Genomic DNA, 16,590 nt, shown 5'->3' with positions numbered 1-16,590 from the left:
TTGATAATCATATTCTCAAATATTGTTTGTTTTTCTTTATTTTTAAGTTGTTATCTAGAGTATGTTATTACAGCTAAAGTATAACTAAATTGTTCAATCTATTAACTAATTAGGCTTCGAAAAAATAAATTGGCCTGTATTAGTACATCAATTAATTGTAAAAATAATTACTTATGATAAGAATAAATTGTTAAGTAGAAAAAGAAATATTTTATTTTTAATATACCACACTAATAAAAAGGAAGGAAGTATACGTACCCTCCACAACTCTCTTTCTTTGATAACAAGTGATAATTGTATAACATTACTCCCCAAAACAGTAATTAGTAATTACAAATTAGGATAAGTGTCATATATTACATTTATTATTTAAACTAGTCGTATTGTTTCAACGATATTTGTTCCTAACCTGTCTGTTATAATAGTAGGACTCAAAAGTGGAATGATAAATACTTATTTGCAATCTTTATAATAAAGTCTAACGATGTTTACATTATATTAATACACATTAAAAGCTCATTTGTTAATTATCTAAATCTTTCATTTGTTGATAAATTTTTTAGCTAACTTGAGTTGAGAATCTTCTAATATGTCATGCATCAATTGATTTGATATAACTATAGGACGATGACATAACCTTCATAATTAAAGATTTAACTATATTTTGATTTTCTCAAATATACAATTATATGATAATTAAATCATGTGATAAGAACGGAAAAAGGGATGATGGAAAATATATTATTCTCCTATACTAGCTCAAGAAAAGGAATAACATTACAGCATAACATTAGGAGCTTCTTCCTTAAGATTAAGACATTTAACGACAAAAGTGTTATATATGATCGGCTTTTCCTATGTTTGCTCAAAAATAAGATAAATACAGGCGAGGCATATATTTAATAGACAATAATATTCTGCTTCTTCAAAAACACTTTTAGATAATATTTGGCTTTTATTTCTCTTTTAGAGTCAGCTACAATAAATTTAACAAAAATAAATACTACTAATCGATATAGGGTAATTGAAATCTTATACGTGGACTAAAAATAAATTTTTAATTCGAAAATTAATAGTACTTTAAAAGCAATTTCACTCCAATAATGCTAGAAGTATTTTTTTTAAAATCCTTTTCCATGAAACTTCTCATAACAAAATTACATAAAATTACAACAATCATCGAAATACTTATTTAGAAATCATTATGTCAAAAACTTTTCGAAAAAGTTATCCAAACAGACAATTAAATCACAGTCTTCAACTTTCTCATCAAAGAAAGAAACAAGAATTACAGTCAATCATGTGGATTCTTGTTAGATCTTGTGCTCTTTATTTTGTCTCAAAACTCCAAAGGAATAAAATATCCTCATTCATAGTTTAGTTGTCTGACTTTAATTTTACATGAAAAAAAAAGATTACTTCTTTTTTGAATCTTACAATTTTATATTAAAAATATGTTGAATAATAAATTTATAAAAATATTTTATAATCTTGTGGTCTTAAATATATCTCGTGAAAAGTTGAAATTAAATAGTTATCAAATGAGAAAGAAAATACCATTCCTTTTTAAGCAGACTAAAAATAAAAATCAAATAAACACGTTGAAACGAAAAAACTATTTAACCCCCCCACCCCCCAAAAACAAATTAAATTTTTCCAAGATTAACTACTAAATACATATAGCCATAAGTAGATCTAACAACACAATTTCCTTGACTAAAAAAAAGGGTTAAAAATAGAAACAGAGAGCATCTTCATGTCAGTATAGACGTAGTTGACTTCAACTAATAATCAATAAATCTATATATTCATTCAACTAATATATGATTCATTGGATGTCGTTTAACTTTCGGAATCTTAGTTGGCGCAAACTTCAACTAATTCCTGCAAATAAATAAATATCTTATCTGTCCAAAAAATTTAAATAAATTGTAGTAATAGCAGTACAGTAATAATTATTGTCAGGCCATTTACATAAAGGTCAAGGGCCCCAAAATATTCCAAAGCCTACGAAAAGATTGCTGACCCAACACTTTCTAGTTTTCTTCTTCAGATATATATATGTTTGACGTTAAAAAAAAACGGATTAATTTTACAAAATATCTATTATTTTTACTAGTATTATATTAGACTGTTCTGTTTACAAAGATCTAGACAGAAATTAAGAAAATTATCTGATATTTTTATCTTAACTCAGTTCATTAATTACTACAATCTACACTATATTCTTGAACTTGAAGTTGAACTTAAACTCAAAACGTTAAAAACAATTTCTTTTTACCGAAGATTTTCAAGCTTCTATACTTATTTATTACTGCTATTATATGGTAATTAATACTGAGGTCAAAATTGGCCCCTACTATTATCAAAAAAGTAAAGGAAGAAAAATATGGGATAAAATAATCCAAACTAAATATAAATTAAAGAGTAGTAGCACATGCTATTCAATTTCTTTAAAGTTATTTATAGGTTAAAAGATAAGGTTTCAGACACTTATTTTATTAATTAACTAAACATTTAAAGTAACTCTACCAATAATAATAATAATAATAATAATAATACTCCACTATATACATAATTTCAGAAAGATAATAGCTGTCTGAGATCCGAGAAAAATATAATGAAAGGAACCATACATCTATTATCATTACTTTCATTTCCGATGTTAGTACAATACTACATCCGTTTCTTTTTATATGTCATTTTTACTATAAATAATTGATCCATAGTACTTGTCATTTTATAAAATAAATGGATAAATTATAATATTCTTTTTATTTTACCCTTGTGAGTTATTAACCTTGAAAATATACATTTGACCAACATAGAAAAACGAAGTAAATAAATCATGTTCATTGGTCAAATCAATTAATCAAAGTAAAACAAGGGAGTGGTTACGTCCACTATGCCCCCCCTTATTCCCGACATGCTATGGTACCCCGGAGTGGGTAGGAGCGTCGGGATCGAAAAGGTCGGCCGATCAGGATCAAAGATGAATGCCTAGTGGCAACGAGCCCACTAGGAACACCCGCCTTTCATAACATTTCCGGGCAAGCAAGCGGGACTGAGTTTGAAGAGGATCATTTTGGGATTGATGTCCTCTTGGAATCATGGGAAAAATCTACGGAAACGGGCACATCGGTGGATCAATCAGAATCAGAATCAGGACATATGCCGCCTGCTATTCAAGTAGCTCCCCGGGGGAATCCTTTATACAGTTGGATACAAAATTATCTATTTTTGAAACAGGAATTAAAGTAGTAGATCTTTTAGCCCCCTATTGTCTCTAGCAGCAAATATGAGACCAGTAAGAATGGATTCAAGATATTTATTGATTGAAAAATTGACTTCAAAAAAAATTAAATAAGAGCCAAATATAGTAAACTTCCTTAGTTTCTTAATGCACGTGAAATAAAAAATAGTGATATATAAATAAAAACAGGGAATTAATACAAATTTCATAGTACCTCAAATTTTTCTTTATATACCATCAATTGGAATTGGTTAAATCTAGAGCCTAGAGAGCAGCCTACTATTAATAGAACATATGAAGCAAAGTTTATAATCTACTCTAATAATCTTGTGACTTCTTATCTTCATTAGTCGAACATTTATTTAGCTGTTTGATGCGTGGTCTAAATCATCTTGTGTTTTTAATTTTAGACTAATTTATTCATTTGAGAGGTTATCAATCAGATAATTTTAAGTTTAGTAGAAAATTTAGAATTAAATCTAAAAAACAATTTATGTTATATTTGGTTGATGATATGTTAGCATATTGAAGTTTTATCTATCTTTGAACATAAAAATTTGATGTTTGAACCAAAATAGTATTTAACAAAAAGTTGAAAAAAATATTTCAAAGTTGAAGTCATATTTAAATATGTCGTATTTAACTTGAAAGAAAATTAAAAAAAATCTAGTGTGAAAAAAAATTGCCTGATAAATGTCAAGAACACTTTTTAAAACTTAAACTCATCTTCAAGAAACTTTTCAAAAACCAACCAAATGTATAATCAAACTTTATTTAAAATGAAGAGAAGGGCAAAAATTCAAAGGAGCTTGAGGATATGAGATGTACTTACTTAGGGCCCGTTTGGCCATGCGATATGGTATCATGATATGGAATCATGAGATGAAATTGAAGGTTTGTTTAGACATGCGATATGGAATTTTTGTGTTGTATATTTTCTCATAAACATAAAAATCCCATAAGTTGTAAAACTATTAAAATAGCCCCAATTGTTTATTCAATCTTATCAAATAAACAAAAATTATAAAATCGCATAATAAATTATTACAAAGTTATTTGTTCTTCACTTAAGTAATTGTTTCATCTAACTTTAATTTAATTAAAAAATTGAACATAAATTGTACTTGATATGCTCATATCTCTCAACTACTCTTACAAATAACCTATAAAGTAGAAAAAAACATACATTAGTGAGTAAATATTAACTTAGAAGTTAAATACACTAAGATAAAAATTAACAAACATCACTGACTTCTAACTATTAATTACAAGAAAAATCAATAGTTAAATATTATTGAATAACGAAATTTTAAAAAGTTACCACAAGTTTGAATCAAAAACACTTCTAATAAAATTTAATCAAAAAAATTATAACTAGTCCACTTGACTAAATATTAATAACTAATTGATCAAATTTTCCCAAGTCCTCAATCAATTGGACTTGATATTCTTCAGTCATGTGAACGAACATTTTGCGAATACTAAGATTAAGAAAGCGCGGCACCGCCAATGAAAATTGTCTTTTGTCAATATTATGCTAATTAGTCATAAGATTAAGACTTTTTTTTTTTATTATGAAAAATCAAAAAAGTATTACTCCCTTCGTTCTTATTTATATTCATCAAATGAATTTCTACTTTATCATTTATATTCACCAAATTTAAAGTAATAATAAATTTTATATTGGTGAGAATAATAAATTTTAAAAAGTAATGATGTGATTATAAATGTTATTTACATATGAAACAAATGGTTAGTAGATATAAATGTGGGGTTGTTTTAACAAAATATAAACTCATGGATCAATTATTGTATTAAAATATCTCAAATCATGGTGATTCCATATCATGATTTTTGGAGAATAGGGTATCACCTCTCATGATATGGAATCATGAGATGGAATCAGTGTAAAATCGCATGTCCAAACGCTGATTCCATCTCACGATACCATATCGTGATATGGTATCGCATGGCCAAACGCCTACTTAATTTAGTTTTGATACAGCTAGATAAGAAAATATTGCTCCTTTATATCGTGGAGATGTTTTACTGAATATTATGAAATTAACCTAAGAATGAAAGAAATGTGTTTGAAATTTGTGGTAAGAAATAATAATAAATTATAATATTTGTGTGATTATAAATTCTTTCATAAAAAATAAAAATAATTTAAAGTTAAATTATAATAAAAGTAAGTATCATTTTTTTCTACATTGATTAAAAATTAAAGAAAAGTCTCTAGTATGAGTTTTTTTTTGTCATTTCTCAAGGACGGACCGACATTAATAGTTTAGGATGCAAGCAACAACCTAACAAATGAATTTGGCTGCCTAAGCCCTAACTAGCCATGAATTAGGTAGTAGTATGTAATTGTCAGGGCTCGTTTGATTGGTGATTAAGTTATTTCAAGATTTATTTAAGGATTATTATTTTGTTTTTAATGTGGATAAAAATAACATTATAATTCCAAAATAACTAATTTCAAAATAAAGTATTCCATAATTTTATTTCAATCGAATATAAAATGGACTTATCCTAAAATTAAAATTAGTTATCCCTTATCCTTCCTACCAAATAAGTATCAATAGTTTTATTTGGATGTTTGGTCGTTTTTCTTTGATAGTAGTAATAAATAGCTTTGTATTTATTACCGAAAAAAATAGCTTTGTATTTGCTCATCTTTATTTGTGTAAGCGTTTCTGGTATTGTCTTTAGCTCCTATATGACTCGTCGCTTTCATTTACAACCAAGCAAGTACTGATTGTGTTTCTAAATTATTACAAACTGAAGTACTCAGGGAATACAATTCAGAAGGGAAAAAAATGTTAAAAAGAAAGATTTTCCAAAAAGATTTCATAATTATTTTTTGGGAAAATTACGTAATTAAACGATTTAAGATAGCATAATCTCTAAAAATTCATATTATTAAAATTAATTACAAAAATTCCCCTTTTTCCTTCTCTCTCTTAACATCCTGATACATCATTCCACCTCCACCAGATACATTACAATTTTCTTTGTGTATAATGTATGGTACAAATGTTATTGTTGATAAAAAAAAACTTCAATTATTTCAAATCTAAATCAGTATGAATTTGGTTTATAATTATGTATCTGATACATAACTTATATATCGTTTGTTGTGTATCGGGTGAAGGAGCAATGTATCCACGAATTTTGAAAAATTCGATATTATTGTAATTTAAAAAACTTTCGAAATAGAATGTAATTAATCCAAATTAGGTTTCTGTACTTTATACTTAATTTTTTCGTCATAGGAGACACTATTTTGGAGAATTTTTTGTTGTTGTAGGGTTTTCTAATAAATTAGTATCCCAACACAGTGGTGAAGGGCACAAGTTAAATAGACCCTGTTGATTTATCTTACTTATTGAAATTGTCTTCTTCTCTCCCACACTCCATTCCCTGAAAAGACCCCAATAGGCACCTTGATTTATTTTACTGAAATTGTACCTTCTTCTTTTTTTAAAGAAGAAGAAGAAGATATCTTGGTAACGTAATTTTATATAAATTTCCCTGTTTTTCTTTACGGATGAATAGCTAAATTAAGCGGGTCTTTGACAATGTTTCATTGTGAAATTTGAAAAAGATAATTTTTATTTTAAAGTGAAAAATTTATGGCCATACTTTTTTATTGTTTTCAAATTCTTAGAAATAAGTTGAATTTTGTACTTCATGGCCAAACATGTTTAGACTAGAGTTCAATTTCGAAAAAAAGTGAATTTTTTTTTTTTGTAAACTTCCTTGTGTTTTATTGGACATCACGTTGTACGTGACTCAACTAACCTTATGAAAAATAAATTTGGCTTCGACAGATCACACTGTGTATATTTTTGTATATGCTAGTGCAAAAGATTAAGGCCACTCTAGACTCCAGCCATTAAAAACTATATTTTCTTCCAAAGTGCGACAGAAGAACATTAATTGCTTTAAACAATATGATTATCATGAACCTTTTACAATACGTAGACCTATATACATATAATTAATAATTAAGAAAAGCATACTCAATGATGGCTTCCTTTTACACGAAAGTGTAGAAATTAAAGACGTACGTGGTAGATCGATATAAATAATTTCTCCAAAAAAAAAGTGTCATAACTCATACATTATGACTCCCATTTCTTGTGTGGTAGTTACTAATATGTATATAATTTATACCTACATATTCAATGTTTCCATGTTTGTATAAATATGTGCAGATATATTAGCAGCTATATATACTACAATTGATAGTTTTCACATAGTATGGAGTTTTTATATTTATGAGAAAATTAAAAACGTAATTTAAGAAATTCAAATTACTTGTTCAAACAAAATGTGCAGCACTCTAAAGGACCACTCGATCTCATCAAAGTTGTCTGATCTACGTACATGCAACAGTATCCCTTGACCAACCAAATGACATACACTAAATTTCACTGAAAAACTTTCACAGCTAATATTTGATGGCACAAAAAGTGTACCACACAGAATTACAGGCCAACTTTATATGTACATCCAAATACTTGTAGGGTTCCCTATGTTTTTGATAATTCCATCTCTACAAATTATTCCCTCTGTACGTTCCTTTACACCAACATTTTAAAATGTGTTTTTTCATCATATCACTACAATTCATAGTATTTTTCATATAGTTTTCACATATCTAAATTTTTTAATATTGATTTCGCTTTCAAAATAAACCAAACTGCATGAACTTTGCCGTGTACATATATCACTATTAAAGGATTGAGAAAATCTGAATGTTTGTATTGTAGAGCAATTAAAAGTTCAACAACTTGATTCGACATATTTTCCTAAGAAAACGTACGATGAACTCCATTAAATTGAACATTAATGTCATCCAACTAATTAATAAGTACCAGTACTATATAACGTACGTAAGCACATAGCTAGCCATCACTAGTATATAGTATAATTTAAATGTCAACCATGCGTGGATGCTTCTATAGCTAGATCCAACTTTAGCCATTAATGTTCTTCCAATAAGGATTTCTTTTTAAAATAAAAAGTTATATATAACTGGTTCATGGTTTCATTGACCAGAACCAAAAGGTCTAAAACCATTAATTTGTGAAAAGAAATTAATTAATTAGTGGATTCAAAAGTGTGTTGTTTAAGTTTGATCAATGATGAATTTGTCAAAGTCAACAATTGCCTTTGTCAAATACAGGGATATATTGATCCACTGGATAAGATATAGCATTAAACAATTTTTTATTAGTATAAATATAGTAACTCAAAAATTGTTCATTCACAAAACCAAAAACAATGTCTTCTTTGCTTGTAATAACACTTTGTTCCTTATTCATAGTAACATTAGCCAATGTTCCTCCTTCCAAAACCTTCAAGTACATAAATGAAGGCTCATTTGGCGAATACTCCGTTGAATATTTTGCAGATTATCGTGTGTTGGACATTGTCAACTTCCCTTTCACCCTTTGTTTCTTTAATTCTACTCCAAACACCTTCATACTTGGGCTACGAATGGGTCATCGTAGATCTGAGTCCATTATGCGATGGGTCTGGGAGGCTAATCGTGGTAAGCCTGTCCGCGAAAACGCCACTCTAACGTTTGGTACTAATGGGAATTTGGTACTAACTGATGTCGATGGCACGGTAGCTTGGCATACCAATACTGCCAACAAAGGTGTAACAGGGCTAAAACTTTTGCCTAATGGCAACTTGGTTTTACATGACAAAAATGATAGATTTGTTTGGCAAAGTTTTGATCACCCAACGGATACACTTTTGGTGGGCCAAAGTTTAAGGGCTAAAGGCCCATCTAAGCTTGTTAGTAGAAAGTCCAGTAAAGAACCTGTTGATGGGCCTTATAGTTTTGTCCTAGAAGGGAGACATTGGGCCATGTATTATATAAGTGTAAATTCACAAAAGCCTTTACCATATTTCAAATCAGATGATTTTGGTAATGGGAAAGGCTCTTTAGCCAATTTTGATTTCTATTGTGAGCCAGAATATGGTGAAAATTATGCTTTTGAGCTAGGATTTAGGATTAACATGACCAATTCTCCTAGCTCTGGTACTTCTATATTTACTAGGCCCAAATACAATAGTACATACACTATGTTTAGAGTTGATATGGATGGTAATTTAAGAATGTACACTTATGAACCAAATGTTGATTGGGGAGCATGGGAAGTCACATATCGACTTCTCGATAGGGACAACGATGGAAAAAGTGAATGCAAGCTACCGAGGAGGTGTGGATCATTAGGCGTTTGCGAGGATAGCCAGTGTGTGGCGTGTCCGAGCCCTCGAGGCTTGATTGGGTGGAGTAAGGGATGTGCACCACCAAAGTTGCCAGTATGTAGGGGAGGATCAAATGTGGACTATTATAAGGTGGAAGGAGTTGAACATTTTACTAGTGATTATAATGAAGGAGTTGGGCCTATGAAAATAAGTGAATGCAAAAATAGGTGCAACAAAGATTGCAAATGTGTGGGCATTTTCTACAAACAAGAGTCATCAAAGTGCTTGGTTGTACCTGAGCTAGGGGCTTTGGTTAAAGTGGAAAATTCCTCCCATGTTGGCTACATCAAGATCTCAAAGTAGATGAAGTTATTACTGATTTATATTTATATCAAGCAAGCATGTTATATTTTTTAAATTTCAGTAATAATAATGTAACTTTTGTCAAAATATAATAAATAATAAATGCACTTAATGTACCAGAATCTGTTAATTTAGAAAAGAGAAGTCCCCCCCAAAAAAATGCATATCTTTCTTGTCCATTTGTTATAAGTCATGCTCCACAAAATACACATGCAGAGTTAAAACTTTTAGTTTATGAATTTTGAATCACAATTTGCTTTTACTTGTTCGATTCTGAATAGATTATTTACATATAAATACAGGGTTTGAGCTAATGTTTTTGAGTTCTACTGAAGTTGTAACTCGAACGGTGGCTCCGCCCTGGCTCAATATGTACATACTACAGATACACAAAAGAATTATACTCCTATTATATATAAGAAAAGAAAGAAAGAAAGAACCAAGTGCTGAGAAAAAACTGAAATACTACAACTATTATATATGACTCCTGCTGAAATTGATGCAAAGTATGTTTATAAAAATAGCTGAGAAGTAATTTAATTTACAGCAGAGGAGAAATCCCTTTAACAAATTTCCAAAAGATAGTTATTTGATTGAAAGAAACTGATTATCTAACTAAATTATTATAGACTAAGACTTCAGTATGTATATATATAATATAATAATAATAACTTAATAAGAAAACTTAACTAGCTAGATAGCTAGTATATTGAGGTACATATTTGTCTCGTGGCAGGCAGCATCATCTTCTATATATCTACTTAAGATACATCCAATTCATGTGACCACCCTATATATCTGCAATAAATTTGGTAAGCATAAAGTAAGAAATATCCAGAAAAACAAAAAGATGAAATTAAAGAAAAAACATTAAACAATTCAACATTGAATGTTCATTACTCCATCCGTCCCAAACAATAACGAAATTTTATACTATCAATACAATATAACTGATTATAGCAGTGACAAGATATATCTGTACAAATTGTCAGTAGAGTTTGAAGAGTACTTACAACAACAACATATCCGGTGTATTCCATAAGTGGGGTCTGAGGAGCCTTATCCCTACCTTATGAAGGTAGAGAAATTGATCTCGATAGACTCTCGGCTCATATAAAGCATATTAAAATCAAGTATTGAAAGGAAATACAATAGTGAAACAAACTATGCTGACATTAATGTAGACGAGAACAATCAACAATCAAATAATACGATAATCGAGGCAAATAAAACAACTAAAAGTAATAAAATCAAAGAATAAGACAGTATAATTAGAATAATAGTAACAATAATGATACAAAAAACTAGACAACACTCGACTATGCATATTAACTTTAATTCTACCCTAATCCTCGGCTTTCAAATCCTCCCATCTAGGGGCATGTCTTCAGTAAGCTACATATGTGTGCCATGTCTAATCTATTCACCTCTCCCCATACTAATACTTCTTTGGCCTACCTTAACCTCTTCTCATATCCACCATAGCCAGAGTCTCACCTCCTCATCGAGGCATCTTTGCATTTTCTCTTCACATGCCCGAGTCATCTCAACCTTGCCTCCTGAGTACACTCCCACCTTATTCCAAATATCTTCATTCTAATCTTTTATTTTCTCTACTTTCATATTTTAGACGTGCGAGTTAAAAAAAAAAAAGAATAATGTTGAGAACGGCTGAAACAGTGAAAAGATATATACTACTTTTGTTCATCTCTTTATGTCTTCCACAAATTAAATGCAACTAGTCTAGCTCTATCTCACTCGTCTTTGCATCAATTGATTGCAATTTGTCAATTCACCCATGAATGATAATGGGTTATGTGGAACTTAGTTCAAGGGGGACATTACGTATGTGTGTGAACAAAGTCCCACGTGAAAAGTAAAAAAAGAAAAAAGAAAAAAGGAAGCAACTTACAACAGTTGAACAATCTTTTAATCCTCCCTAATCATTCACTTTGTTATGGTTCATGGAGATGTTGCTCAGTCTTCTGAAAATTGAATGTACATTATATTGTGCAATCGAACTCTAAAACCTCCGGTTATCTTATATAAATGATAGTTTCTTTTGTCCATCTTAAGTATCTTTAAATTTGAGCTTATTGCTTTCCTGAAGCCTCTCCGCAATTATAACTAGACGTCGTAAGGTTAGATCTCCTTTTGTATTCTTTTAATTAAATAATATCCAAGGTAAGTGGACCGCCACCACAACGAGAGGTGAAAGTCTGAGTGGATGGATTCTATATTTTTTAAAATAAATTCTTAATAGTGTGAGACCCTTTGCAAAAGGATCATATGGGCTAAGACCTAAGAGTATATATATCTTCAGGAAGTTACCCCATAGGCGAACCTTCAAGGTCAAAGTCAAGTTTGTTGAACTTAAAATTTTGTACAGAGGAATCAAAAGTTCTCGACCAACCACTTCTAAAAATTTTCTTATAAATTACCAAGTATCTTTAGATTACCTTAGTTGAGTGTTCAAATACCTCTCTTTCTGTAACTTTTGTTAATTCACATGTTTTACTAATAACAAGGGCTCAAATAACAATGAATTCTCTAACATTGTACAAATTGAAAAGCAAACATATTCAATTTGGCATCAAAGTTCAGGAAATTATATATCCAAGTTCAAGATCTTTAGTTTTTTGCATTCAAATAAATTAATCAAAATCAGTAGTTGGATAATAATTTTTTTTAGTATGTACAAATTGTCAATTGGAAAAAACTAAAAGTTATAAACTATCATTTCAAAGCATCAATAAATTGGAGAATGAATCTTTGAAGAGAATACATAGTGATTTATAAACACTATCTCCTTTTCCATCATCTAAGAACATAAAGTACATACTACAGTATGTTATTTTTGTGGGCTGTATGAGGTTCATTTTTTTTTCCCTTTAAAACGAAAATCAGATTTTCTTATATTAGAATTAGTATTTTCTGAAATCTCGTAAACAAATATTTTTTGAGAGGAATAATTTTTTTTCAATGTGATAGAGAGGGTGAGTTTAGCAGTTGCAACTTCATAAATCATTTCAGTAAATTTTTTAACTTTCATAAATTGTTCAACTAATTTTAAATATCACTCAAGTTAACATGGAATTTAGTGATAAATATCTTGTCCTCATACCCCAAAATTAAATGGAGTATTTTAACGAAAGCGCAGAGACATGCTCAATGCAAATTTGCCTTTGTTTCTATGGTGATTCGTTAGGATTTCTTATTTGATATTGATCAAGACTAAGCAACAAGTTATGGTGATTTGTTAGGATTTCTTGTCAATTCCTGACGGATCATAACAATTTTTTGGAATTCATGACTAAAATTCTGGCGATTTGTGGCCAGATCTTAGTGATCCTTCAAAATTTGGCACAAACCCTAATGATCATCATAACATGTTGTGTAAAAATTCACCAGGTCAATTTTTCTTCAAAATGGAGTATTTGGAAACTATTTAAATAAAACTTTCCACTTAAGTATCTTATAACTACATAAATATCATGACATATTTAAGAATTTAGACCACAAATACCAAACAATTTTTAATTTTTAAAAAAGAATATGTGTTTAGTAAAAAATGTTCATATAAATAGAAAACAATTACTTTATTTGTACGTTTAATGAGCTAGGAATGATCGGGTATGTAGAAATAAGTTCCTATGCTTAAATTTCTAAAGCTAATTATAAAATGATAAAGTTGAAAAAATTCCATCAAGAAAACTTAACATTACCATGATATATTAAAATGTCAGGGATAGACTTTAAGCCTAAATCAACCTCAGCTTATTAGGAAAGGATTATTCGAGACCATGTAAGGAGTTCATGTTCTCATCCCATAAAAGATGTAGAACTCCAAAAAAATAAATAGAGATTATAGAAGTCTCAATGCTTTAATTCCTAAAACTAAAATGATAATGGTGCAGAAATTAAATTCCATCAAGAAAATCACTAAAAATATAAGAAACCATCGAAATAAATCAAAGTAACAGAGAAACTATATGTTTACCTCATATAGAATATAATGTCACTTAATTTACTCACAATTACTTTCAAATTACACAAAAAAAATTAATGAACACCTTAGCCTCGGGTACATTTTCCCCCCCAAAAAACTGCAATGTGAGGGGACTATGCATAATAAACCCCATTCCACACTTCAAACATGAAACAACAAATGAAGACGGGGACACTAGAGGCAGAACGAGATATGGATTCACGAGAACCCAATAGCTTTTGCCCAGACTCTCTCTCTATATATATTAAGAAATTCACTAAAAAATTGACTTTTGAATCCAGGTATTATTGTATAATAACTTAAGGTGCAGTAGTAAACTCATAATCTATGGAAGAATGGTGTGATTAGGCTGTTTACTTAGAAATCCGAGGGGAAAAAAGAATTGAAATTTACAAAAGATCTCATATATATATTTTGAATGTGAAGAGTCTCACATCAGTGGTTTAAGGGATGAGCGGTCTTTTTGGTATGACTTGGACAATCATCCTCTCATGAGCTAGTTTTTGAAGTTAAATTATGCGATCAAGATCTATTTTATATTTATATTGTATGAGAGCAAAGTCTATTCCAATTCTTGTTTCATGATATTGGGCCCCATATTAAATTGTTCATGCATCAGATGTTGAGGAACTATTCTTGTTTCCTAATGTTGGGCCCCCGATATTAAATTGTCCATACACCAGATGTTCAGAGAAGAGGGTAGGTTATAAAAGTCCCCAAAGAAGAAGAGAGACATTCCCTAAGTAGGAAGTTGAACATAACAAGCTACAAAGGACTAACTAGCAAGGTATACCTTGAAAATATATTCTTAATTAACAGTAATAAATATGACTATTTACAGACAAATAATACGAAAAAGGCTTGATGCTAAAACCTACGTACAAAAGGCAAGCATAATATGTCTGCTTATATATATTATCTGTATATTCGTTTGGAACTTTTTGTAGTAATGATTATACATATATGATTGTTGGTGATGTACAGAAGATTCTTTTAATTATATTAATTATATTATTTAAAATGGTCCAAGACAATATAAGTTTTGTTTCCACTTCAAAAATTACTCTAACTATATATATATAGTAACCAACTAACCATCACATAGTTTTCTCATTAAGACACAAAATCTTGCCAAATCTCTTAAGGGCCAAGAAATATTGAAAAGATCACAAAATTTAGAAGAATAAAAGTTTCAATTATGAAATTAATAAACTGTTTTTGCATGATATGACAGAGAGAATGGAAGAAATATGAGAGAGATTTGTTATATAATAAGATTACTAGAATATGCACTATTCATACCCTACTATATATATACTCCCAAATATTAATAAAAATAGAGATGAAATTTTCCTATACCTATTATTCCTCAAATTCAATTGCTTCACTATGACCATAAAGATCAGGGTTTTAGGGATTTTTACTTAGAAAATGACCTTTAACAACAAGGTCTAATCGAAGATTAGTTACACTTTGGCAATAATAAATATTACTTGTACTTATAATTCTTCTAATTTTACTTTTCAAGAAAAGTTGTTGATATTACAACAACAAACGTCAAAGAAATAAGCAAATCGGCATTATTTGATTCGTTGTAATTTAAAAATATAGTTTTATACGAATACTGTAAGTTAATAGAGTCAAAATTGAAGTAAGTACGTATAATTTACCATACTGATCTAAAACAAAGAAAATTACTTACCCATATGATCGATTTAGCTTGCTTGCATCAAATTCTTGTGTTGATCAGCACCCGCACCAGCACCAGCACCAATGGACTTAATTGAATTATTATTGAGCTTCCTTTTCTTCTTCTTCTTGTAAGGAATCCCTCTTGCCTTAGCTTGACACTCTTTTACCTCTCTCAAATAAAGGCGAATCGCGCCATTTCCAAACGGATTATTCTCCGGTGACCCTCCGTTTTCTTCGTAAGCAGCTCTAAGCCTCCCTATCAAAGCATCAAGGCTACCCCAAGCTTGCCTTAAAGGACAAGTACACGGTGCTGGTGGATCAGGTTGTCCGAAAAACACGCACCCGTGTAAGTGAACCTTAGTCTTTCCGAACTGGTCAAGGTACCGAAGGAATTCTAGAACATGATTGCAATTACACTGTGATAACGAAACGGGTGGTCTTTGATTTTTCAAGTACTGACCGAAAGTGTTCCAATCTCGCCTTTTTTGTGATTCATACCGACTCAATGGTGCGGGATTATTATTTTGTAACTGTTCACCGCCGGATCGTGATGATCCAGCGGGGAGTTCTTTTGTCATGACTATGGTAGAAGGATTCATTTTTTTTTAATTTTTTTTTTTGGAAAGAGGATACTGAAGAAGGGAAAGAAAATGGAAGGGTGCAGTTTGTAGAAAAAAAGAGAGATGAAAATCACATCTTTCAGTCCACTAAGGAGACAATGCATGGGACCCTTACTAGAGGTGCTTTTGTTCTTTCTTTTATTTTTTGTTTTTTTAAAAATATTTTTTATTTATATCTCTCGCTTTCTTTCATTTTCATTCTTTCTTTTTTAATCACAATTTTATCACCACTAAACATGTACTATTGAAATTTTAATAATTTATTAAGAGTAATTAACATCATCCTTTCAAATTGTTATAGTTTTTAATTAACACCATACACCATAAGTTATTGTACCCGTGACTTGTTAGTCGGTGCAATTCATCTTGTACTATCTTGAAGAAAAAAAACACTTTTTCCATAGGAGTTTTTTCGTTTC

General features: G+C 30.0%; 2 protein-coding genes across 2 annotated transcripts; one reads left to right on the top strand and one right to left on the bottom strand.

Moving 5' to 3' along the window:
• The first annotated feature begins 8,548 nt into the window (after positions 1–8,548).
• Positions 8,549–9,928, top strand: LOC102591515 (epidermis-specific secreted glycoprotein EP1-like). Its single transcript, XM_006362350.2, has one exon. The coding sequence runs from the start codon at positions 8,549–8,551 to the stop codon at positions 9,848–9,850; it is 1,302 nt and encodes a 433-aa protein (XP_006362412.1). The 3' UTR covers positions 9,851–9,928.
• A 418-nt stretch (positions 9,929–10,346) lies between these two features.
• On the bottom strand, positions 10,347–16,259 carry LOC102591189 (protein LIGHT-DEPENDENT SHORT HYPOCOTYLS 10-like). The gene is made up of 2 exons (XM_006362349.2): positions 15,562–16,259; positions 10,347–10,648 (listed from the first exon to the last, which is right to left on the bottom strand). Exon 1 carries the CDS (start codon positions 16,148–16,150, stop codon positions 15,575–15,577), a length of 576 nt encoding a protein of 191 aa, XP_006362411.1. The 5' UTR covers positions 16,151–16,259; the 3' UTR covers positions 10,347–10,648; positions 15,562–15,574.
• Between the last annotated feature and the right edge of the window lie 331 nt (positions 16,260–16,590).

This window comes from Solanum tuberosum, unplaced genomic scaffold, assembly GCF_000226075.1.
Source record: "Solanum tuberosum cultivar DM 1-3 516 R44 unplaced genomic scaffold, SolTub_3.0 scf00386, whole genome shotgun sequence".
Taxonomy (NCBI): Eukaryota; Viridiplantae; Streptophyta; class Magnoliopsida; order Solanales; family Solanaceae; genus Solanum; species Solanum tuberosum.
Note: the sequence above shows the minus strand (reverse complement) of the source record. Positions and strands in the feature narration are given on the sequence as shown.